Below are 27629 nucleotides of genomic sequence, written 5' to 3'. Positions count from 1 at the left end.
GCAAGAACAGGAAAGCCTGTTGCTACAACAGGCAATACCGGTTATATCAACAGCCCCTGTAAATTTATGGAAACAGGCCTATGTAAATATTAACAGGACTCCTGGACTATTTTTTTCCAGCACTTTTCTGCTAAAACAACAGAGAAATTTTTCTCAGTGAATGCTTAGGGCGGACCAATCCTCAACAGGATTTTTACGTGCGTCCCGTTTTCACAAATTATGTGTCGTGTTTGGTGGCAACAGTATAATAATAATAATAATAACAATAATAATAGTATAACATTATAATAATAATCATCATCATCAGATCCGGACATTTCTGTGCACAACGTTGCTGACGTGTCCCGGAAAAACGGTCTCGGGAATGGCTGTCACAATGTCGACATATCGTAACAAAATAAAGGGAAGAGGGCGGCTTGGCACCAAAAGTAGTGTTGTCAAGGAATTTGGTTTACATAGACAAGGACGTGCTTTACGTATTTTTTGTGTATTATTATAAATTCAAGACCTGATCTGCATGTGTTTGTGGTCTCTGGTGACTTTTAAACATTTGGGGAATTTTCTTTCTTAATATTTTACACCCCACGTTCTGGTCCGTGCTGTACAGATATTTATTTTTTATTTATTTTTTCAAGAGTAGATGAAGAATTGCTTTGTCATTTTGTAGTGAGTATTATCTCGAAAAGGGTATCCTCAAGGTACGGATACTATGAAATTTGAATTCCATTTGTTACATCTTTAGTGGAAGCGTTTGATTAGATGTTAATCCCCTTGTATTTCTACATACTTTTCTATTTCCTACTATTCTATTTCTAGTATTTCCTACTATTCTATTCATACTTTCTATTCTATTCTTAGTATGTATTTCTACATACATTTTCCTCGGTGATGGCTGCGTATTTTCAAGGCCTAAACAATGACATAGAATTACCGTGGTGCCCCTCAAAAAGCTGTTAGACTCGCTAGCCATAAAATTATTGCGGTGCCCTAAAATAATAAAATAATTTCAAATAATAAATTACGTGATTGACAATTATACAGGGTGCTTGCTCTAACGTGTCCAGAAATTTTATTTAAAGCGAACGATAAAAGAGAAACGAGCTCTATTTTTGTGCTACTATAGTGAAGCAGTACCTGTTTCTTACACAAGTAGCAGAAAAGTACCACTTGCTTTTCTTTTATCGCTCGCTTTAAATATGATTTCTGGACACTTTAGAGCAAGCACCCTGTATAATTGTCAATCACGTAATCACGTTTTCGTAACTCGTAAGCAAAAGCTGACTGACTGAACCTATGCGTAGTGCAAGTCGTAGTGCATTAAACGTGTTACTTTTGTCGCTCAAGTCAATTTTTTTGTATAGTGTTTCCTTTACTGCGGATCGCATAATTCATCACAATGAATCACTCAAGGGATGGCCATAATATGATAAAATGGCTTATTCCATGCTTTAAGACTTTTGTTCCATTTATGGAAACTTGAAGGGAAACGGGAAGGTGCAGAGTTTTATCGACACGAGAACACAGGAACGCGACATGGTACCTTGGTAAGCTTTTTGGAATACAAGGGAAATAACGTCTAACCAAATGCTTACACCAAAGCGGTAACCGACAAGTCCTCAACAAATGGAATTAAAATTGTATAATATCATAATTGCATATTGTTTGTTGCAATAAAATGAGTTGAGTTGAGTTATCAGTACCTTGAAGATACCCACTTCGAGATAATACTACAAAATGACAAAGCAATTCTTCGTCTACTCTTGGAAAAAGGAAAAAAAATGAATATCTGCACAGCAGCGACTAGAACATGGGGCGCAAAATATTAAAAAAGAAAATGCCCCAAAAGTTTAAAAGCCACGACAGACCACGATCACATGCAGAATAGGTATTAAATCTCTAATACTAAACCAAAACGCACGTTCTTCTCTATGTATGGTAAACCAAATTCCTTTACAGCACTACATTTTATGCTAAGCCGCCCTCTTCCCTTTGTTTTATTACGATATGTCGACATCGTGGCAGCCATTCCTGCGAGTGATCTCCGGCCCGCCCCCGCCGCTGTAACGCTTTGCACCGAAACGTCCGTGCACCGAAATGTCTTACACCCAGTAATAATAAACTATTGTCTCAGGAGGACGTACTGTGCATACATAGTAAAAATCACTTCTGCCACTAGAGTTATAGTAACAGTTACGTTTTTAGAGTAACGCGTGCAACTCTGCGAAATGCATACAATACAACAAGTGCAGACGCTCGTCACGGCTTTCGTACGTGCACATGACTCTTAAATTTTCTGGCCCGTATCAGGCCAGGAATTTGAAAACGCGGAAATACTACATTTCACGTCTTTGTTGCATCGCATTTGTTATTTCTAGCTTGTACTGCAGAAAGCCAAACTAACAATTCCCCTGGGATGCCTTTGCTTTGTGTACTTGGGGAGAAGGTTGGTGCTTCCTTTTTGTGGTTCCAGAGCAAACTGTCCAGCGGGGTGCACAATTCCCTCATTTCAACTTCTCCGTCCCGGTTCTTTGGCAAGAAACAACCGGCTCATTTCAACCGACCCCAATTCACTCGTCGCATTGCTTCTCCCGGCGAGTAGACATTCCTCCGTTGTCGCGTTCAACCTAAGAATGGCATTGTCCGTGCATCCTGTTCTCCCTTCATTGGGAGTTGGGACGGGGAACTGGGCTACAATCTCTGTCACGCGGAAGCCCTGTAGAAATTTTTAGGTAGTGTACGTCACAGGAAAATTCAACCATCAAAGTATGTCCATATTATTTATAGTTCTGAGGTATAGCCATGCATTTGCAATGACTTGTGAAAAGCACATAAATCCCATACGGCATGTGTAAAATACAATTGTCTGCGCCTTGTGCCTTTCACATATGATTGTAATAAAACATTGTTGCGTCTAATTTACTTATACTTCGCTACCGCAAAGAAGAAGGGAAACACAAAGAACATTAAAATCAGTGTGAATGAATTCCAGAAGTGAGCGGGGTCAACCACGTCATTGAGGTATATTTAAAATGCTGTAAATACAAAATGCATCGTCACATGCCGCCAGTGACAACCACCATGCCAGTGGCATGTTGCGACTTTCTCTATTATATTCTGTAAAATAGAAGGAGCCGTGCCTTTGTACTAGAACCTCAATCACTCGTAGAACAGAGAAATCAACCACGGTTTTCAAAGATTCGCACGTCAGTTTAAAATATAGAGACAACTATAGGGACAACTATATTAATTTATGACATCTCAAATACCTGTGGTACAATTATCAGTGTGGTAGTCTCATCGTCCAAACGCTCAAGGCGTAAAAATGCTCACCAAGCTTTCTGCGTTCCTGTTGTTTTCGCAAGTGTCGTAAACAAGGAGAAATGGCCAAGAGAGACCAAAGGGCACGGCCAGCAGAGACGTCGGCACCTCTTTTCCCTGAATTGTTCGAAATCGTTATGTGTCGTGTTTGGTTTGTAGCACAGTATGAAATGTTTGTTGCAGGAGAACACACTTTGTTGTGGCTTGGGGGATCATCATGTTTTCAACCACGAGCATGACTGAAGCTCCTTAATAGTAAAATAATTCAAACACGTGCACAAGTATAGAAGCACGATCGGACTCAATTGGTAATGGGATATATCAATAAAAGCTGAGCAGGAGCGCAGGGCATTTATTCGTCGTTCATTCACCTCAAAGATATCTTTAATAGTTCAGAAGCAGACTGATTTAACTAGTGAAAATTTCGCGTGACTGACAAGTGTAAAAGTATATAAAAATAACGCTGTATAAGAATAAGCGTGGTCGTTTCGTGCCGTGAACTCTGCTTTTCTTTTTTTTTTTTTAATGCTTCAACAGCTACATAGTATATATGGTGAGACGCTAGGAAGATTATCCGTATATTCATGGTCGGTGAACCTTGGAAAGGTATTTTGTACTTCATACCTCAGGGAGCGGTGCTGATGTGAGGTGGTGTTCTTCTGTACAGATAGCGAGCACTAGAAGGATTGTGCCCCCTTATTTCCTTTTTTCTTGGAAAATCAGAACCACACAAAATGCCGACTAAGCAATTTTGGTTCAATACCTCCAAACAACAAAGAAAAACGAGTTGTGGCTATATAGGGCTACAATGACTGACAGCATCTAAGATTTTCATATCTTGGGTCAATGGAGTCATTATTGTCTGTTATAAGCTATTACCCAACAATTACAATTACCCCCATCGCAGAAAGACTGAAGCTGGCCTTTTAGCAGCTGTTGGACGATGTATTGCTTCTAAAAAGTTAAAAAAAATGATTTGAGGAATATAAAAATTTATTATTCGTTATACGATGACACAATGGAAACGATGAAAATAAATTATGAAACTGTCAGGATGGGCTCATGGTAAAATCGAACGGGGGAGCAAATGTCCGGTCTTAGCTAATATAATTACTTAGTCTGCATATTATTAATTAATATCCCATAGTATCCGACCCGGGTCTCGTTCCCCTGTTGCACCCACGGTCGGCGCGTTTGCTCAAATCTTCGTCCAGACGGCCGTCCCAGATGCCAAAATGACATTTTGAGCAACTTTCATTGATAATAACACTTGAGATAAAATTGATATCAGAGATGTCATGATCTAATTATTTAGTCTGTATGTTATTAGTTAATATCCCAGAGTGTCGGACCCGGGTCTCGTTCCCCTGTTGCACCCACGGTCGGCGCGTTTGCTCAAATCTTCGTCCAGACGGCCGTCCCAGACGCCAAAATGACATTTTGAGCAACTTTCATTGATAATAACACTTGATATAAAATTGATATCACAGATGTCATAATCTAATTATTTAGTCTGTATATTATTAATTAATACCCCAGAGTATCGGACCCGGGTCTCGTTCCCCTGTTGCACCACGGTCGGCGCGTTTGCTCAAATCCTCGTCCAGACGGCCGTCCCAGACGCCAAAATGACATTTAGATCAACTTTGATTGATAATAACAGTTTCTATAAAATTGATATCAGAGATGTCATAATCTAATTATTTAGTCTGTATATTATTAATTAATACCCCAGAGTATCGGACCCGGGTCTCGTTCCCCTGTTGCACCACGGTCGGCGCGTTTGCTCAAATCCTCGTCCAGACGGCCGTCCCAGACGCCAAAATGACATTTTGAGCAACTTTCATTGATAATAACACTTGATATAAAATTGATATCAGAGATGTCATGATCTAATTATTTAGTCTGTATGTTATTAGTTAATATCCCAGAGTGTCGGCCCGGGTCTCGTTCCCCTGTTGCACCCACGGTCGGCGCGTTTGCTCAAATCTTCGTCCAGACGGCCGTCCCAGATGCCAAAATGACATTTTGAGCAACTTTCATTGATAATAACACTTGATATAAAATTGATATCAGAGATGTCATGATCTAATTATTTAGTCTGTATGTTATTAGTTAATATCCCAGAGTGTCGGACCCGGGTCTCGTTCCCCTGTTGCACCCACGGTCGGCGCGTTTGCTCAAATCTTCGTCCAGACGGCCGTCCCAGACGCCAAAATGACATTTTGAGCAACTTTCATTGATAATAACACTTGATATAAAATTGATATCAGAGATGTCATGATCTAATTATTTAGTCTGTATATTATTAATTAATACCCCAGAGTATCGGACCCGGGTCTCGTTCCCCTGTTGCACCCACGGTCGGCGCGTTTGCTCAAATCTTCGTCCAGACGGCCGTCCCAGACGCCAAAATGACATTTTGAGCAACTTTCATTGATAATAACACTTGATATAAAATTGATATCAGAGATGTCATAATATAATTATTTAGTCTGTATATTATTAATTAATATCCCAGAGTGTCGGACCCGGGTCTCGTTCCCCTGTTGCACCCACGGTCGGCGCGTTTGCTCAAATCTTCGTCCAGACGGCCGTCCCAGATGCCAAAATGACATTTTGAGCAACTTTCATTGATAATAACACTTGATATAAAATTGATATCAGAGATGTCATGATCTAATTATTTAGTCTGTATGTTATTAGTTAATATCCCAGAGTGTCGGACCCGGGTCTCGTTCCCCTGTTGCACCCACGGTCGGCGCGTTTGCTCAAATCTTCGTCCAGACGGCCGTCCCAGATGCCAAAATGACATTTTGAGCAACTTTCATTGATAATAACACTTGATATAAAATTGATATCAGAGATGTCATGATCTAATTATTTAGTCTGTATGTTATTAGTTAATATCCCAGAGTGTCGGACCCGGGTCTCGTTCCCCTGTTGCACCCACGGTCGGCGCGTTTGCTCAAATCTTCGTCCAGACGGCCGTCCCAGACGCCAAAATGACATTTTGAGCAACTTTCATTGATAATAACACTTGATATAAAATTGATATCAGAGATGTCATAATATAATTATTTAGTCTGTATATTATTAATTAATATCCCAGAGTGTCGGACCCGGGTCTCGTTCCCCTGTTGCACCCACGGTCGGCGCGTTTGCTCAAATCCTCGTCCAGACGGCCGTCCCAGACGCCAAAATGACATTTTGAGCAACTTTCATTGATAATAACAGTTTCTATAAAATTGATATCACAGATGTCATAATCTAATTATTTAGTCTGTATATTATTAATTAATACCCCAGAGTATCGGACCCGGGTCTCGTTCCCCTGTTGCACCACGGTCGGCGCGTTTGCTCAAATCCTCGTCCAGACGGCCGTCCCAGACGCCAAACTGACATTTAGATCAACTTTGATTGATAATAACACTTGATATAAAATTGATATCACAGATGTCATAATCTAATTATTTAGTCTGTATGTTATTAGTTAATATCCCAGAGTGTCGGACCCGGGTCTCGTTCCCCTGTTGCACCCACTGTCGGCGCGTTTGCTCAAATCCTCGTCCAGACGGCCGTCCCAGATGCCAAAATGACATTTAGATCAACTTTGATTGATAATAACACTTGATATAAAATTGATATCACAGATGTCATAATCTAATTATTTAGTGTGTATGTTATTAGTCAATATCCCAGAGTGTCGGACCCGGGTCTCGTTCCCCTGTTGCACCCACGGTCGGCGCGTTTGCTCAAATCTTCGTCCAGACGGCCGTCCCAGACGCCAAAATGACATTTTGAGCAACTTTCATTGATAATAACACTTGATATAAAATTGATATCAGAGATGTCATAATATAATTATTTAGTCTGTATGTTATTAGTTAATATCCCAGAGTGTCGGACCCGGGTCTCGTTCCCCTGTTGCACCCACGGTCGGCGCGTTTGCTCAAATCTTCGTCCAGACGGCCGTCCCAGACGCCAAAATGACATTTTGAGCAACTTTCATTGATAATAACACTTGATATAAAATTGATATCAGAGATGTCATGATCTAATTATTTAGTGTGTATGTTATTAGTCAATATCCCAGAGTGTCGGACCCGGGTCTCGTTCCCCTGTTGCACCCACGGTCGGCGCGTTTGCTCAAATCTTCGTCCAGACGGCCGTCCCAGACGCCAAAATGACATTTTGAGCAACTTTCATTGATAATAACACTTGATATAAAATTGATATCAGAGATGTCATAATATAATTATTTAGTCTGTATATTATTAATTAATATCCCAGAGTGTCGGACCCGGGTCTCGTTCCCCTGTTGCACCCACGGTCGGCGCGTTTGCTCAAATCTTCGTCCAGACGGCCGTCCCAGATGCCAAAATGACATTTTGAGCAACTTTCATTGATAATAACACTTGATATAAAATTGATATCAGAGATGTCATGATCTAATTATTTAGTCTGTATGTTATTAGTTAATATCCCAGAGTGTCAAACCCGGGTCTCGTTCCCCTGTTGCACCCACGGTCGGCGCGTTTGCTCAAATCTTCGCCCAGACGGCCGTCCCAGACGCCAAAATGACATTTTGATCAACTTTGATTGATAGTAACAGTTTCTATAAAATTGATATCAGAGATGTTATAATCTAATTATTTAGTCTGTATATTATTAATTAATATCCCAGAGTGTCGGACCCGGGTCTCGTTCCCCTGTTGCACCCACGGTCGGCGCGTTTGCTCAAATCTTCGTCCAGACGGCCGTCCCAGACGCCAAAATGACATTTTGAGCAACTTTCATTGATAATAACACTTGATATAAAATTAATATCAGAGATGTCATAATATAATTATTTAGTCTGTATATTATTAATTAATATCCCAGAGTGTCGGACCCGGGTCTCGTTCCCCTGTTGCACCACGGTCGGCGCGTTTGCTCAAATCCTCGTCCAGACGGCCGTCCCAGACGCCAAACTCACATTTAGATCAACTTTGATTGATAATAACACTTGATATAAAATTGATATCAGAGATGTCATAATATAATTATTTAGTCTGTATATTATTAATTAATATCCCAGAGTGTCGGACCCGGGTCTCGTTCCCCTGTTGCACCCACGGTCGGCGCGTTTGCTCAAATCTTCGTCCAGACGGCCGTCCCAGATGCCAAAATGACATTTTGAGCAACTTTCATTGATAATAACACTTGATATAAAATTGATATCAGAGATGTCATGATCTAATTATTTAGTCTGTATGTTATTAGTTAATATCCCAGAGTGTCGGACCCGGGTCTCGTTCCCCTGTTGCACCCACGGTCGGCGCGTTTGCTCAAATCTTCGTCCAGACGGCCGTCCCAGACGCCAAAATGACATTTTGAGCAACTTTCATTGATAATAACACTGGATATAAAATTGATATCAGAGATGTCATGATCTAATTATTTAGTCTGTATGTTATTAGTTAATATCCCAGAGTGTCGGACCCGGGTCTCGTTCCCCTGTTGCACCCACGGTCGGCGCGTTTGCTCAAATCTTCGTCCAGACGGCCGTCCCAGACGCCAAAATGACATTTTGAGCAACTTTCATTGATAATAACCGTTTCTATAAAATTGATATCAGAGATGTCATAATCTAATTATTTAGTCTGTATATTATTAATTAATACCCCAGAGTATCGGACCCGGGTCTCGTTCCCCTGTTGCACCACGGTCGGTGCGTTTGCTCAAATCCTCGTCCAGACGGCCGTCCCAGACGCCAAACTGACATTTAGATCAACTTTGATTGATAATAACACTTGATATAAAATTGATATCACAGATGTCATAATCTAATTATTTAGTCTGTATGTTATTAGTTAATATCCCAGAGTGTCGGACCCGGGTCTCGTTCCCCTGTTGCACCCACGGTCGGCGCGTTTGCTCAAATCTTCGTCCAGACGGCCGTCCCAGACGCCAAAATGACATTTTGAGCAACTTTCATTGATAATAACACTTGATATAAAATTGATATCAGAGATGTCATAATATAATTATTTAGTCTGTATATTATTAATTAATATCCCAGAGTGTCGGACCCGGGTCTCGTTCCCCTGTTGCACCCACGGTCGGCGCGTTTGCTCAAATCCTCGTCCAGACGGCCGTCCCAGACGCCAAAATGACATTTTGATCATCTTTGATTGATAATAACAGTTGATATAAAATTGATATCAGAGATGTCATGATCTAATTATTTAGTCTGTATATTATTGATTAATACCCCAGAGTATCGGACCCGGGTCTCGTTCCCCTGTTGCACCACGGTTGGCGCGTTTGCTCAAATCCTCGTCCAGACGGCCGTCCCAGACGCCAAAATGACATTTTGATCAACTTTGATTGATAGTAACAGTTTCTATAAAATTGATATCAGAGATGTTATAATCTAATTATTTAGTCTGTATATTATTAATTAATATCCCAGAGTATCGGACCCGGGTCTCGTTCCCCTGTTGCACCCACGGTCGGCGCGTTTGCTGAAATCCTCGTCCAGACGGCCGTCCCAGACGCCAAAATGACATTTAGGTCAACTTTGATTGATAATAACACTTGATATAAAATTGATATCACAGATGTCATGATCTAATTATTTAGTCTGTATATTATTGATTAATACCCCAGAGTATCGGACCCGGGTCTCGTTCCCCTGTTGCACCACGGTTGGCGCGTTTGCTCAAATCTTCGTCTAGACGGCCGTCCCAGACGCCAAAATGACATTTTGATCATCTTTGATTGATAATAACAGTTGATATAAAATTGATATCACAGATGTCATAATCTAATTATTTAGTCTGTATGTTATTAGTTAATATCCCAGAGTGTCGCACCCGGGTCTCGTTCCCCTGTTGCACCCACGGTCGGCGCGTTTGCTCAAATCTTCGTCCAGACGGCCGTCCCAGACGCCAAAATGACATTTTGAGCAACTTTCATTGATAATAACACTGGATATAAAATTGATATCAGAGATGTCATGATCTAATTATTTAGTCTGTATGTTATTAGTTAATATCCCAGAGTGTCGGACCCGGGTCTCGTTCCCCTGTTGCACCCACGGTCGGCGCGTTTGCTCAAATCTTCGTCCAGACGGCCGTCCCAGACGCCAAAATGACATTTTGAGCAACTTTCATTGATAATAACACTTGATATAAAATTAATATCAGAGATGTCATAATATAATTATTTAGTCTGTATATTATTAATTAATATCCCAGAGTGTCGGACCCGGGTCTCGTTCCCCTGTTGCACCACGGTCGGCGCGTTTGCTCAAATCCTCGTCCAGACGGCCGTCCCAGACGCCAAACTGACATTTAGATCAACTTTGATTGATAATAACACTTGATATAAAATTGATATCAGAGATGTCATAATATAATTATTTAGTCTGTATATTATTAATTAATATCCCAGAGTGTCGGACCCGGGTCTCGTTCCCCTGTTGCACCCACGGTCAGCGCGTTTGCTCAAATCTTCGTCCAGACGGCCGTCCCAGATGCCAAAATGACATTTTGAGCAACTTTCATTGATAATAACACTTGATATAAAATTGATATCAGAGATGTCATGATCTAATTATTTAGTCTGTATGTTATTAGTTAATATCCCAGAGTGTCGGACCCGGGTCTCGTTCCCCTGTTGCACCCACGGTCGGCGCGTTTGCTCAAATCCTCGTCCAGACGGCCGTCCCAGACGCCAAAATGACATTTTGAGCAACTTTCATTGATAATAACACTTGATATAAAATTGATATCAGAGATGTCATAATATAATTATTTAGTCTGTATATTATTAATTAATATCCCAGAGTGTCGGACCCGGGTCTCGTTCCCCTGTTGCACCCACGGTCGGCGCGTTTGCTCAAATCTTCGTCCAGACGGCCGTCCCAGATGCCAAAATGACATTTTGAGCAACTTTCATTGATAATAACACTTGATATAAAATTGATATCAGAGATGTCATGATCTAATTATTTAGTCTGTATGTTATTAGTTAATATCCCAGAGTGTCGGACCCGGGTCTCGTTCCCCTGTTGCACCCACGGTCGGCGCGTTTGCTCAAATCTTCGTCCAGACGGCCGTCCCAGACGCCAAAATGACATTTTGAGCAACTTTCATTGATAATAACACTTGATATAAAATTGATATCAGAGATGTCATAATATAATTATTTAGTCTGTATATTATTAATTAATATCCCAGAGTGTCGGACCCGGGTCTCGTTCCCCTGTTGCACCCACGGTCGGCGCGTTTGCTCAAATCCTCGTCCAGACGGCCGTCCCAGACGCCAAAATGACATTTTGAGCAACTTTCATTGATAATAACAGTTTCTATAAAATTGATATCAGAGATGTCATAATCTAATTATTTAGTCTGTATATTATTAATTAATACCCCAGAGTATCGGACCCGGGTCTCGTTCCCCTGTTGCACCACGGTCGGCGCGATTGCTCAAATCTTCGTCCAGACGGCCGTCCCAGACGCCAAAATGACATTTTGAGCAACTTTCATTGATAATAACACTTGATATAAAATTGATATCAGAGATGTCATGATCTAATTATTTAGTGTGTATGTTATTAGTCAATATCCCAGAGTGTCGGACCCGGGTCTCGTTCCCCTGTTGCACCCACGGTCGGCGCGTTTGCTCAAATCTTCGTCCAGACGGCCGTCCCAGACGCCAAAATGACATTTTGAGCAACTTTCATTGATAATAACACTTGATATAAAATTGATATCAGAGATGTCATAATATAATTATTTAGTCTGTATATTATTAATTAATATCCCAGAGTGTCGGACCCGGGTCTCGTTCCCCTGTTGCACCCACGGTCGGCGCGTTTGCTCAAATCTTCGTCCAGACGGCCGTCCCAGATGCCAAAATGACATTTTGAGCAACTTTCATTGATAATAACACTTGATATAAAATTGATATCAGAGATGTCATGATCTAATTATTTAGTCTGTATGTTATTAGTTAATATCCCAGAGTGTCAAACCCGGGTCTCGTTCCCCTGTTGCACCCACGGTCGGCGCGTTTGCTCAAATCTTCGTCCAGACGGCCGTCCCAGACGCCAAAATGACATTTTGATCAACTTTGATTGATAGTAACAGTTTCTATAAAATTGATATCAGAGATGTTATAATCTAATTATTTAGTCTGTATATTATTAATTAATATCCCAGAGTGTCGGACCCGGGTCTCGTTCCCCTGTTGCACCACGGTCGGCGCGTTTGCTCAAATCCTCGTCCAGACGGCCGTCCCAGACGCCAAACTGACATTTAGATCAACTTTGATTGATAATAACACTTGATATAAAATTGATATCAGAGATGTCATAATATAATTATTTAGTCTGTATATTATTAATTAATATCCCAGAGTGTCGGACCCGGGTCTCGTTCCCCTGTTGCACCCACGGTCGGCGCGTTTGCTCAAATCTTCGTCCAGACGGCCGTCCCAGATGCCAAAATGACATTTTGAGCAACTTTCATTGATAATAACACTTGATATAAAATTGATATCAGAGATGTCATGATCTAATTATTTAGTCTGTATGTTATTAGTTAATATCCCAGAGTGTCGGACCCGGGTCTCGTTCCCCTGTTGCACCCACGGTCGGCGCGTTTGCTCAAATCTTCGTCCAGACGGCCGTCCCAGACGCCAAAATGACATTTTGAGCAACTTTCATTGATAATAACACTGGATATAAAATTGATATCAGAGATGTCATGATCTAATTATTTAGTCTGTATGTTATTAGTTAATATCCCAGAGTGTCGGACCCGGGTCTCGTTCCCCTGTTGCACCCACGGTCGGCGCGTTTGCTCAAATCTTCGTCCAGACGGCCGTCCCAGACGCCAAAATGACATTTTGAGCAACTTTCATTGATAATAACCGTTTCTATAAAATTGATATCAGAGATGTCATAATCTAATTATTTAGTCTGTATATTATTAATTAATACCCCAGAGTATCGGACCCGGGTCTCGTTCCCCTGTTGTACCACGGTCGGTGCGTTTGCTCAAATCCTCGTCCAGACGGCCGTCCCAGACGCCAAACTGACATTTAGATCAACTTTGATTGATAATAACACTTGATATAAAATTGATATCACAGATGTCATGATCTAATTATTTAGTCTGTATGTTATTAGTTAATATCCCAGAGTGTCGGACCCGGGTCTCGTTCCCCTGTTGCACCCACGGTCGGCGCGTTTGCTCAAATCTTCGTCCAGACGGCCGTCCCAGACGCCAAAATGACATTTTGAGCAACTTTCATTGATAATAACACTTGATATAAAATTGATATCAGAGATGTCATGATCTAATTATTTAGTCTGTATGTTATTAGTTAATATCCCAGAGTGTCGGACCCGGGTCTCGTTCCCCTGTTGCACCCACGGTCGGCGCGTTTGCTCAAATCTTCGTCCAGACGGCCGTCCCAGACGCCAAAATGACATTTTGATCAACTTTGATTGATAGTAACAGTTTCTATAAAATTGATATCAGAGATGTTATAATCTAATTATTTAGTCTGTATATTATTAATTAATATCCCAGAGTATCGGACCCGGGTCTCGTTCCCCTGTTGCACCCACGGTCGGCGCGTTTGCTGAAATCCTCGTCCAGACGGCCGTCCCAGACGCCAAAATGACATTTAGGTCAACTTTGATTGATAATAACACTTGATATAAAATTGATATCACAGATGTCATGATCTAATTATTTAGTCTGTATATTATTGATTAATACCCCAGAGTATCGGACCCGGGTCTCGTTCCCCTGTTGCACCACGGTTGGCGCGTTTGCTCAAATCTTCGTCTAGACGGCCGTCCCAGACGCCAAAATGACATTTTGATCATCTTTGATTGATAATAACAGTTGATATAAAATTGATATCACAGATGTCATAATCTAATTATTTAGTCTGTATGTTATTAGTTAATATCCCAGAGTGTCGCACCCGGGTCTCGTTCCCCTGTTGCACCCACGGTCGGCGCGTTTGCTCAAATCTTCGTCCAGACGGCCGTCCCAGACGCCAAAATGACATTTTGAGCAACTTTCATTGATAATAACACTGGATATAAAATTGATATCAGAGATGTCATGATCTAATTATTTAGTCTGTATGTTATTAGTTAATATCCCAGAGTGTCGGACCCGGGTCTCGTTCCCCTGTTGCACCCACGGTCGGCGCGTTTGCTCAAATCTTCGTCCAGACGGCCGTCCCAGACGCCAAAATGACATTTTGAGCAACTTTCATTGATAATAACACTTGATATAAAATTAATATCAGAGATGTCATAATATAATTATTTAGTCTGTATATTATTAATTAATATCCCAGAGTGTCGGACCCGGGTCTCGTTCCCCTGTTGCACCACGGTCGGCGCGTTTGCTCAAATCCTCGTCCAGACGGCCGTCCCAGACGCCAAACTGACATTTAGATCAACTTTGATTGATAATAACACTTGATATAAAATTGATATCAGAGATGTCATAATATAATTATTTAGTCTGTATATTATTAATTAATATCCCAGAGTGTCGGACCCGGGTCTCGTTCCCCTGTTGCACCCACGGTCGGCGCGTTTGCTCAAATCTTCGTCCAGACGGCCGTCCCAGATGCCAAAATGACATTTTGAGCAACTTTCATTGATAATAACACTTGATATAAAATTGATATCAGAGATGTCATGATCTAATTATTTAGTCTGTATGTTATTAGTTAATATCCCAGAGTGTCGGACCCGGGTCTCGTTCCCCTGTTGCACCCACGGTCGGCGCGTTTGCTCAAATCTTCGTCCAGACGGCCGTCCCAGACGCCAAAATGACATTTTGAGCAACTTTCATTGATAATAACACTGGATATAAAATTGATATCAGAGATGTCATGATCTAATTATTTAGTCTGTATGTTATTAGTTAATATCCCAGAGTGTCGGACCCGGGTCTCGTTCCCCTGTTGCACCCACGGTCGGCGCGTTTGCTCAAATCTTCGTCCAGACGGCCGTCCCAGACGCCAAAATGACATTTTGAGCAACTTTCATTGATAATAACCGTTTCTATAAAATTGATATCAGAGATGTCATAATCTAATTATTTAGTCTGTATATTATTAATTAATACCCCAGAGTATCGGACCCGGGTCTCGTTCCCCTGTTGCACCACGGTCGGTGCGTTTGCTCAAATCCTCGTCCAGACGGCCGTCCCAGACGCCAAACTGACATTTAGATCAACTTTGATTGATAATAACACTTGATATAAAATTGATATCACAGATGTCATAATCTAATTATTTAGTCTGTATGTTATTAGTTAATATCCCAGAGTGTCGGACCCGGGTCTCGTTCCCCTGTTGCACCCACGGTCGGCGCGTTTGCTCAAATCTTCGTCCAGACGGCCGTCCCAGACGCCAAAATGACATTTTGAGCAACTTTCATTGATAATAACACTTGATATAAAATTGATATCAGAGATGTCATAATATAATTATTTAGTCTGTATATTATTAATTAATATCCCAGAGTGTCGGACCCGGGTCTCGTTCCCCTGTTGCACCCACGGTCGGCGCGTTTGCTCAAATCCTCGTCCAGACGGCCGTCCCAGACGCCAAAATGACATTTTGATCATCTTTGATTGATAATAACAGTTGATATAAAATTGATATCAGAGATGTCATGATCTAATTATTTAGTCTGTATATTATTGATTAATACCCCAGAGTATCGGACCCGGGTCTCGTTCCCCTGTTGCACCACGGTTGGCGCGTTTGCTCAAATCCTCGTCCAGACGGCCGTCCCAGACGCCAAAATGACATTTTGATCAACTTTGATTGATAGTAACAGTTTCTATAAAATTGATATCAGAGATGTTATAATCTAATTATTTAGTCTGTATATTATTAATTAATATCCCAGAGTATCGGACCCGGGTCTCGTTCCCCTGTTGCACCCACGGTCGGCGCGTTTGCTGAAATCCTCGTCCAGACGGCCGTCCCAGACGCCAAAATGACATTTAGGTCAACTTTGATTGATAATAACACTTGATATAAAATTGATATCACAGATGTCATGATCTAATTATTTAGTCTGTATATTATTGATTAATACCCCAGAGTATCGGACCCGGGTCTCGTTCCCCTGTTGCACCACGGTTGGCGCGTTTGCTCAAATCTTCGTCTAGACGGCCGTCCCAGACGCCAAAATGACATTTTGATCATCTTTGATTGATAATAACAGTTGATATAAAATTGATATCACAGATGTCATAATCTAATTATTTAGTCTGTATGTTATTAGTTAATATCCCAGAGTGTCGGACCCGGGTCTCGTTCCCCTGTTGCACCACGGTCGGCGCGTTTGCTCAAATCCTCGTCCAGACGGCCGTCCCAGACGCCAAAATGACATTTAGATCAACTTTGATTGATAATAACACTTGATATAAAATTGATATCACAGATGTCATAATCTAATTATTTAGTCTGTATGTTATTAGTTAATATCCCAGAGTGTCGGACCCGGGTCTCGTTTCCCTGTTGCACCCACGGTCGGCGCGTTTGCTCAAATCTTCGTCCAGACGGCCGTCCCAGACGCCAAAATGACATTTTGAGCAACTTTCATTGATAATAACACTTGATATAAAATTGATATCAGAGATGTCATGATCTAATTATTTAGTCTGTATGTTATTAGTTAATATCCCAGAGTGTCGGACCCGGGTCTCGTTCCCCTGTTGCACCCACGGTCGGCGCGTTTGCTCAAATCTTCGTCCACACGGCCGTCCCAGACGCCAAAATGACATTTTGATCATCTTTGATTGATAATAACAGTTGATATAAAATTGATATCACAGATGTCATAATCTAATTATTTAGTCTGTATATTATTAATTAATATCCCAGAGTATCGGACCCGGGTCTCGTTCCCCTGTTGCACCCAAGGTCGGCGCGTTTGCTCAAATCCTCGTCCAGACGGCCGTCCCAGATGCCAAACTGACATTTTGATCAACTTTGATTGATAATAACACTCCATATAAAATTGATATAGGAGATGTCATAATGTAATTATTTAGTCTGTATATTATTAATTAATATCCCAGAGTATCGGACCCTGGTCTCGTTCCCCTGATGCACCCCGGGTGTGCCCTTTGGATATCCGGAAGGAATAGCCCTTCGCCTTTCGAACTCTTTCCGGGTTTAGACGCATGCGTATTACGATAATGAACTTAGTGCGCGGGACGCCTAAGAACGGATTCTTGTCTGGGACGCATCTTTAAAGGCCCAGGGTGCATCAGGGTTAACACTCACACACCGTGCGGTGGTTGATATGTGGCCTGGAGGATGTACTGATTCAAAATAGGTGATGACATTTCAACAATTTTACTTTCTTTGTCGAAAAATTATAGTCCAAAAATGGGCCCTGTGCAAAAATCGACGAAATCCCCATAGGCGCAATGGATTCAAATTCATTTGACCTGGGTGCACTAGATATATATTCTGCTACTGCCATTCTTGTTTCCAGGAGTTCTTTACATGTTGTTCATACTTCTTAGACGATGATATCTTCAAATTTTTATTCAGTTTTGGTGTTAATTGGCATAAACGCAATTTCTCATTGTATTCCTGTCCTGTAAGGTCGCTTCGCGCAAAGCAGTTCCGTATAGCGGTGCAGCGTGCCGACGGTAGGGTGACCGCGAATTCTGCGAATGTCGGCGACTTTATTTCGGCAATTGCCATTGCATTACGAGTGGGTTATGTGCTATGTTGAGTAAAATGACCACGGGAACCCATTTCCACAAAGAAAACGTTAGGTTGCCTTGGGAAATTTCGAAGTTCAATTCAAGAAATTAACTTTCCGTCAATTGAAATGAAATAAAAATGTTACCAATATGTGACAAAAGTTATTGGCAGAAAAAATCTCTTGACCGCATGTCTGTCCGGGGACTACGTTTTTTACTATGAATTTCTATCATGGTTGGTGAACCACCCCGTATACAGGGTATCTGGTGAGAAAGTGTCATTAAATATCGAAAAGTAAGTCTTAGTTCAAAAAAATTATGAAACTACTTGGAATACACACACACAGACTTCTGCCACAGATTCAGACCGTTTGCAGTCACGTCGCACATTAATTAAGCTAATTTTGCTAATTAAACTCGAAAATTGAGCTTAGCAGAGGTAACGTTCTTCTTGATGAATTGGGAAGCCAATGGCCATAGAACACTATTCCTACCGAAATCACTCCTTTTTTATTTTTTTCAGAAGATTTCTACAAAAAATTGCCGCAAAACAGTCCCCGTGCGCGGCACGCTCGCTGATATTTATGTTTGGGGAACACTTCGCTTCATCCAAATACCCTCCCTCCTATGCTAGCAAAGACATAATCGCGCCTTCCGCCCTTATCAACGTGCATGCCGTCAATTCCCAGCCACTGATAACGTCGGTTACCGCGGTAATGCCCTCGATCGAGTGTTGCTGTTTCCACACTGGCTCGATAAAGGCAGAGCCAGCACTTACGCAAACGTAAATTGCATCGAGCACGCCTTGCCAAGTGACGGTTTTGCGGCTATCAAGTTTTTTTTTTTTTCAGATATCTCCAGAAAAAGACCGTGATTTCGATTGGAATAGTGTGCCATCGGCCAATACACTCTTAGAAATGAACTTCACCGCATAGCACGCTACTAGCCAACCATCATCTCGAATGATATCGTTATCTGTCCTGATTTGCTGAAAACGGGAGGCGTACGCCATTTTTGTGACAATTATGAACAGCATAAGTGTCACAAAAAAGGCGTACGCCTACCGTTTTGAACAAATCAGGGCACATAGCGATATCATTCGAGTTTATTGTTGGCTAGGAGCGTGCTATGCGGTGAAGTTCATTTTTAAGAGTGTAGTAGGCCATCGGCTTCTGAATTCGTTAAGAAAACCGCTGCCTTTGCTTGGATAATTTTCGAGTACGATTAGCAAAATTAGCTTAGTTAATGCCTGACGCGAATGCAAACGGCCTCAATCTGTGGCAAAGTTCTCCCTGTGTGTATTTCAAGTAGTTTCATAATTTGCTTAAGTAAAACCTATTTTTAGAACTTCAATGACACTTTGGCACCGGACACCCTGTATACAGGGTGCGGCACTCAAGTGTGCCTCATTTCCGTCTCTTCCGTCACACGAGATAAAAATTGTTCGGGCTTTTGACCACATGCATTTTCTACGGCCTCTTCCAGGTTATTTTGGGGACACTTCATTGCAGAGTCGCATTTCACAGCGAGTTTCGACACATCTCACACAGGTGGTGCATTTCAGTGGCTGTGAAATGCTGTCCTTCGATGAAGTGTCCCCAAAATAACCGGGAACAGCCCGTAGAAAATGCATGGGGTCAAAAGTTCGAACAACTTTTATCTCGTGTTTGTGCGAACAGCCGGCGCCAGCAAGGAATGCTAAAAAACTTCAGGAAAACAGCCCTCACTGTCCAAAATTTCAGGCGAGTTGGACTTTATCTTCTTTTCTTATGAAGTGACGGAAGAGGTGCATACTTGGGTGCCGAACCCTGTATGTATATTCATTTACTGGTCGCTTAACAAACACTCTTGTTGCAGATATTAAGCCAGACTTCATAGCTCATCTAAATGACCTGGCAACTAGCCTCCTCGCTCCAGACAACCTCTTGGTGAAAACAGTCAATGGCACAGAAATTACATGTGGAGCGCTGGTGAATTACTTTAAGGTATGCGCAACCAGACGACGGGAGTTCGAGTTGTACTTGCACATAACTTCATTTTCATATTTCACATCTCATGCTTCTCGTGTAATGGGGTAGGGCACTGCTCTCAAGCGGTGAATCACCCCAGGCCATAGTCATGATTTAGTTGTTGTTGTTGTTACTTTAAGGTAATCATCCGTCAGCTGAGCCACTGTTGCGGCAGTAATACTCACAAGATGTTGTTTTAATTGTTCAGGCTTTCAAGGACTCTCTTGAGAAAGGCGGCCTCCAAGAGCCGAGATCTATATTGCAGGTAATTGAAGCCTCAAATTTTTAGCGTTCACAGTGGGCGTCAGCAATACTGGAATGATGTATTTTGTTTTGCTAGGCAACAGCAGGCGTTTATTACCGTGATGCTGTCGCGAAAGAGAGAAAACAGTATAAAAGTGACATGGATCAGGTATTGTTATTGATTTATATCTTTGAGTCTGATTTTTGTATTGTTCTTGCTCCGAAGACATCTAGTAAACACTCTTAAAAATGAACTTCACCACATCGCACGCTCCAAGCCAAATCATCACGAGTGACATCGTTCTCTCACATGATTTGTGGAAAACGGGAGGCGTACGCCTTTTTGTGACAATTAACATTTCTGCATAAGTGTCACAAAAAGGCGTACGCCTCCCGTTTTCAACAAATTAAGCAAGGGAACTATCACCCGGAATGATGGTTGGCTAGGAGCATGCTATGTGGTGAAGTTCATTTTTAAGAGTGAAGGGCTGTGCAGGTACGGGCCACTTGAAACGGCACGAGAGCTTTTTTGTGTTCTTTTTTTTTTCGTCTTTATTTTTTCTTTTACAAATCTTTGGTCTCTTTGCATGCAGCAAAACGAATATGAGCGCGATGTCACGGCGAGTTCGGTCTCGATTGAATGAAGTCTCACATCTCAAACCTAGACGACGCACTGGAGAGTACAATGTCATGCAAGATAAAAGTGTGCTGTACAGATCGGATGTCGAGGGTTGCTGCTTCTACAACCACTCTCGGTGCTTGTTTACTTCTTGTAGGAGGCCGTTCACTTATGCATGTCAGTCTCATTAGCGTGAGAGGTTTGGAGGTATGGTAGGATATCACTGTATCGCGAGCCTATACAGTGGCACATATTCGAGAGGGTCGATGACAGATCCCAGCGTTTGCTGTTAATTCAGTGCCGTGCATGATGAAACAGCGTGAAGGCATGAAACTGGTATTTCAGTAAGTTCATTCCATTGTACAGTAGCTCCGATCAAACAACTGTACACAAAAATTTGCATGCTCCATTGTTTTCACGATGTAGAAGAGTAGTGCATGTCTCCTTTATATCAACCGTGCCGGTTGTTTTAGAGGTGAAGTACACGTACCAAGCCCTCTATATAGAGTGGGCGCTGGACGAGCCCTGGGCCGATTGCCGGTGACAGGATGTGCAATGTTTCCGCGGTCGTTCGCGAAAAGGCCGACGATGAATCGCTTCTTCCCGTTCAGAGTGGGCGCTGGATGAGCCCTGGACCAATCGCCGGTGACAGGACTTTGCCATTTTTCCGCGGCCGTGCCCCTAAGGGCCGCCGCAAAGTCGTTTCTTCCCATCCAGAGTGGACTTGGTGGAGTGTATAGGAGAGATGAAGTAGGCGTCTTTGAAGCAGAAGCTGAATTGGACAGAAATAACGTTGTAACTTGCACATTACATCAAAATTCTCGGATTCCGATTTGACAAGCATGACAACAAGACAGAACGGACGAAATTGTTTAGACATACACCGGCTCCCTTCCGAGTGAGAGATCAACCAAGTAACCAGAGGCGTCAGAAGCCCTTTACGACAAAGCGGGGGGGGGGGGGGGGAGGCTCATGTTGTCCAAGCAATCCGATGACGATTGACCATGCAAATAGAGAATAGGAAGGGAGAATAGCGAAAAGTAAAGGCAGCTAGGGAGAGCCATCTCGCGTTGTGATCGTGGCGAGACGAAAAAGAATTGGGCTTTAGAGCAGCACAAAGTAAAATACTTGATGACGATTTCTTTGAATGCCGTTAGGCTAATTTGTAAATGTAGGCGCACAGTGGCGTCTCTCTGTTTTTATATTTCTTCTCATCAAAAGTGCAGCGATTTCGTCTGCAAAGGGCGTCGTTTTAGCTGCACTACAAGAGGGAAGTCGGCTGTTCTGATCATACACTCTAAATCGTTTTACACCTTAAAGGGTGTAAATCAAAATGTTCATGGCGCACACCTTTTAAGGTGTATTTTAACACCCTCATGGCAATTGGGGTGTAAAGGGTGTAACGCTGAATAAAACTGCTGGGTTCGTGGCAATATGCTGGTAACTGTGTATTCACAATTACCAGCATATTGCATATAATCACATTGAGGTCCGTATATGTATGCACATCAAGGTGATTCAATATGTGTGTAAACATGCACAGACGACAAACAGACAATCATGTATGGCATGGCAGCTGTGCATGGCAATGAAGCATGGCAGCTGTATATAGCTTTTCGTGGAATTGTAGACCTTCTCATGAGCTGGCACCTCCCCCATATGCATGTTCATTACTTAGAACGTTGCATTTATTCGTTTCTTCAAGGCTTTGCAGTGTGGTACCCACAAATATCTAACCCCTGTAAAATGCATTACATTGTTCATTATCAGCGACTCATCAGGATGTTTGGTCCTCTCCTAGCTCTATGGTGTACGTGTTTCGAAGGGAAACACTGGCATTTTAAAGATGTTGCTAGAAACACTCGAAATTTTTAGAACATAACCCTTTCATTAGCAAGAAGACATCAATTTGATCAAATGTATGTGTTGTCGCAGCCCTTCATCAGAAATGCCACATCTACTGATGGTTCCAAGGAGATACTACTTCAACATGCCCCAGAAGCAATTCAGAGTTACATTCATGACCGTGATATTCACGCAGAATCTATAGTCTATATGAAAAGTGCAGTTGGTAATGATAACACATTTGTTGTTGGCTGTGTTGTTGCAAAAGAACTTTCCGAGGAGGACTTACCCGTGTTCGTTGAAATTGCAGGCATATACAGGGTGTTTAAAAAAACGTGTCATTCAGACTTCATAAAGAAAAAACGGGGCGACGGAAAAATACGGGGTAAACGGCATTTGTATGGCAACTGAATTTGCCATCTTTCAAAAATATTTTCATTTGATTTTAATTAAAAGAAATTGAATTTCTATAATTGAACTCCGAAATTTCTTAAGTCAACCTAACGTTTTTTTTACAGAATTAGAGAGCCCGTAGCGAACTTAGTCAGATCCACCAAGAAATTCGCTCGATATTGCAAATGGCACTGCCCCAAAAAAGTCCCGAAATTGAGGCTTCAGAGTTTCGGGTATTCAACGGCGCACAAAATCAGTCGCAAAGACGCGCGGAGAGCCAGACATGCTCCTGCCCTCACGAAGCTAGTACAATTTATCGCCGAACCGTCGTACAGCACAAGACGTGCCGATACCAAGGCGGTTGACATTGCACCGTACGTTGATAAGCGGCAAACAAAAATGATTCCGCCTCTTTTTTCCCCGCCCTCTTTTTTTCGACCTTCTATCTTTCATGGGGGCAGAAGCATGTGCTGCTCTCTGCGCATCTTCGCGACTGATTTGGTGCGCCGTTGAATACCCGAAACTTTGAAGCCTCAATTTCGGGATTTTTTTGGGGCAGTGCATTTGCAGTGGGCATTTGCAATATCGAGCGGATTTCTTGGTGGATCTGACTAAGTTCGCTACGGGCTCTCTAATTCTGTAAAAAAACAAAAAAAAAAAAACATTAGGTTGGCTTGGGAAATTTTGGAGTTCAATTAAAGAAATTCAATTTATTTTAATTTAAATCAAATGAAAATATGTTTGCAAGATGGCAAATTCAGTTGCCACACAAATGCCGTTTACGCCGTATTTTTCCGTCGCCCCCTTTCTTTAAGGTCCGAGTGACACGTTTTTTTTAACACCCTGTATGTTATTAACACTGATACCATTTTTCTCATACAAACATTAACTGCAGTTGAGTATGATGAGCACTATCGTGTATTCGTTCTGTCTTGCAATGAGGAGCAACGTGTTTTAAGAAATTTAAGCATTATCTCAACAGATCTTCTAAATCTGCATATATCAGATGGTAGACCACGCCAATGCACTATTGTAGTGTAACTTCCCGTTCCCTGTTGTTGTATATATTTACTTTTGTTCATGTGAACGAAAATAAACATACTCTCTTTATACACCCAGGCGACACACTTATCACCATATTTCACCTGAAGGTGTAGTACACCATTGTTACACCCTCAGGAACTTCCAAAACAAAGTTGTAGGGTGTGAGAGGGGTGTGATCTTTGTTAATACACCTATTTTACACCTTTAAAGGTTTGAAACGATTTAGAGTGTATCTCAGGCAAAAAACAGCCAGGTATGACACACAAGCCATCAAACTTCACAACAAACGGCTTAAAACCTCCTCCCCACAGGATGCGCTTTCCTTCCTATAGCGGCGAATGCTTCCCTGCGGCCATGAAAAAACAGGGCTGCGCCGTTTGGTTGAGAGAAGATACGCATTTTCTCGTACAGTCTAGGCAAGGCTACTAAATGGCGTGCCACTGCACTTCGAGTAGAATATCAGCAGATACAGTGTCACCAGGATAATTCATTTTTATTCTGCGGTAACAGAACTGAAAGCGAATCTGTCTCGGATGACACTTATGGATGAAAGATGAGGTGGTGGTTGGAACCCCCTTAGCGAAAGTTCGAAGGGCGGGGGCGGCCGCCCCCGCCCCACCTGCCGACGCCCCTTTCAGGACAAACTTTCTCCAGTGGAGAATGCATTTGACTGTCGCCATTTCTTTTCGCAAAATCTGAGAACGCTACACGAGAAGGTGCTCAGACGAAGTATCGCCCTTCTTCCGTCAGCATCATCGTCGCCCTTGGCCGATGCTGATGTGGAAATCTCCACGATGCTCTCAAATTGGCTTGATGCAACCAAGCCAGACAACGAGCACGAGGTATATATCGAACTCGAATGTGAAACCGATCTCAAATAGCTTATCCATTCGAGCCTTGTAGGTGCACGATGATTGAAAAACACTACACTAATGATCACGTCGGGCACATCATGTTGGTGAGATTCCACTGTAAATCACTTGACCACATAAGATCGAGATTAGCCGAGCAGCCGCTCAAATTTTGCATTCGTTGTGCCGGGAGGTCTCCGTGTATATCGTACGGTGGCCTGGAGTAAATTCGCTGTAAAGCATGGTCTCATATTCATATACGATCATTCACGATGTTATTAAGCAAATTTATTTTCAACGACGAATGAAAAAAGAAAGATGTGAGATATATCAAATAAATTCAGTCCTGCTGACAGAGTCGTGGCCTAACGGCAAAACCGATGAAACGCGAACAAAGTAAATCAACAGAGCAGTTAACAGTGGTAAAGAGGTTCTTCCTCACCCAACTTTTGAACTGCTCTACAATCATGACCTTCGTAGAAAACGTTGAGGAACACAACCGGACCTTTGTTAATATGGGAGACTTCAGTGCGGTCATCAGTAAGCTCCAGGACAACCCTTTGTTGTGATTTTTGCCGCAGGTTTTGTTACCGCTTGTATTTCAAGGTTGAATCCCTACTTCTTACTCAGTTAGAGCAACGTTACATTGATAAGGTTGCCTGATACATTTGTCACAAGGCACTTTTGGAACAGGGCACACTAGCGGTTAGGTGGCCCAAAGAAATATATAGTTATCATTGGCGATTTAGCTGTTAGTGTTCTGTACATGCACGAACACGACTCTCATCCGCTCATAAGTTTAGTTTGGGGACGAAGGCACTTGTATACCTTATTCTAATTTGGTCTAGCCTGTACTAAACATATAAAAAACCGGACGTGGTCAAGTGCAGGAGCCCGAGAGCAATTCAGGTGCTTGGCTGTGATGATGATTATACTCTGTAACACATTACCTTGTCGAAAAGCATCTGGTAATGCTTCACGATTGGAAACATGTGCCACATGAAAAAAGAAAAAAGCATTTAGAAATTCTGTTGACTTAATGTATGAATGAGGTTTATTTGCGATACTGCTGAGGAGATTGAGGCACTCCTAAATGCGGAAACGACATGTATAAGTGACATATTGGTCTCTTCCCTTATATATCTTATATGGGAAAACGTACACAGCCTGTTAATGAGAGTACAAAAAGCATGGTTGGTGAACGAATATGTGGTTAAGTAACTGTTGTCCGAACGTGTCCTCTCCGCATTCGTTAACAATGTGTTTGCCAGAAGATGGTGGGTTCCACTGGAGTTCTTGCCGATGAACCTACAGATTACAGATAATGCCTCACTGCAGGGATGTGTAGGATCAACTGTAAATATGAGACAACTTTTCCTGGGAAATGTATGATCTGATTACTAAATAATTAGGGTTCCCAGTCTCCAGTATTTACTGCCAAGCACCGAGAAACGTACGCCGGTATATTTTTACAAGCTGTGGGTGATAAGTTCCCTGCTGCACTGGCACCTTCTTCGTAGGGGAGCCCTGCGAGGGCTCAGAGCATCGGTGCAGACCCAGAGGTTTATCGGGGATCGAAAAGCACTGCCGGGGCTGGCGTCGCAAGCTACGTTGACTGAGGTATCTCCAATGCCACAACCAAACACTGCAGTAGCGATGGAGCTTCCGACAAACATAACAGGGATCTCTTTGTTGACAACGCAACGCCTGAAGCCTTGGATTGTTTCCCAGCCTCAGGCTCAGGTGCCATTACAACCTATGTAAGATAAGAAGGGTTCATTGGACAAAACATGTTCCGCGCTAGAACTACAGGACACGAGACGTGTTTCTCACATAGAGTTGCAGAGTACAACGAAATTGTCACCTGGACAGAGTAGTCAGCCGTGCAGACTCCGAGGATACCAGTCCCCCGTACACGTATCGAGGACAAGGGTACCGGGCTCAAAAGCTAAAATGTCGGCATCTTGCTCAAATAGTACGATAACAAAAATGCACAAGAGCTATGTCGTGATTTGTTCTCTCGAAATCTGAAAACGCTGCACGAGAATGTGCTCAGGCGAAGTATCGCCCTTCTTCCCTCAGCATCATCGTCGCCCTTTGCCGATGCTGATGTGGAAATCTCCACGATGCTTTCAAATTGGCTTGATGCGACCAAGCCAGACAATGAGCACGAGGTCGATATTGAACTCGATTGTGAAACCGATCTCAAATAGCTGATTCATTCGGGCCTTGCAGGCCCACGATGCTTGAAACAGACTACAGTAATGATCACGTCGGGCACATCATGTTGGTGAGATTCTACTGTATATGACATGACAACACAGCATCGCGAGTAGCCGAGCAAACACTCAAATTTTGCATTCGTTGTGCCGGGAGGTGGCCGCGTATCGTAGTGGCCTGGAATAAGTTCGCTGTTAAGCACGCTCTCATATTCACATACGATGATTCACAAGATATGATGTAAGAAAAAAGGAAAATGTGAGATGATCAAATAAACTCAATCTTGCAGACACAGTCGTGGCCTAACGTTAACACCGAT

At 42.3% G+C, this 27629-nt stretch overlaps 1 protein-coding gene across 1 annotated transcript in view; it reads left to right on the top strand.

Annotated features, from left to right (window-relative positions):
- LOC135367504 (atlastin-1-like) overlaps positions 1–27629 on the top strand; it is a 79788-nt gene that overhangs the window by 23794 nt on the left and 28365 nt on the right. Inside the window, exons 4-5 of the mRNA XM_064600804.1 lie at positions 19933–20071; positions 20304–20360. Of these exons, the coding sequence (XP_064456874.1) occupies positions 19933–20071; positions 20304–20360 (196 nt within the window). The remainder of the gene's footprint in view (positions 1–19932; positions 20072–20303; positions 20361–27629) is intronic.

Source organism: Ornithodoros turicata, chromosome 8, assembly GCF_037126465.1.
Source record: "Ornithodoros turicata isolate Travis chromosome 8, ASM3712646v1, whole genome shotgun sequence".
In the NCBI taxonomy this organism is placed as follows: domain Eukaryota; kingdom Metazoa; phylum Arthropoda; class Arachnida; order Ixodida; family Argasidae; genus Ornithodoros; species Ornithodoros turicata.
Note: the sequence above shows the minus strand (reverse complement) of the source record. Positions and strands in the feature narration are given on the sequence as shown.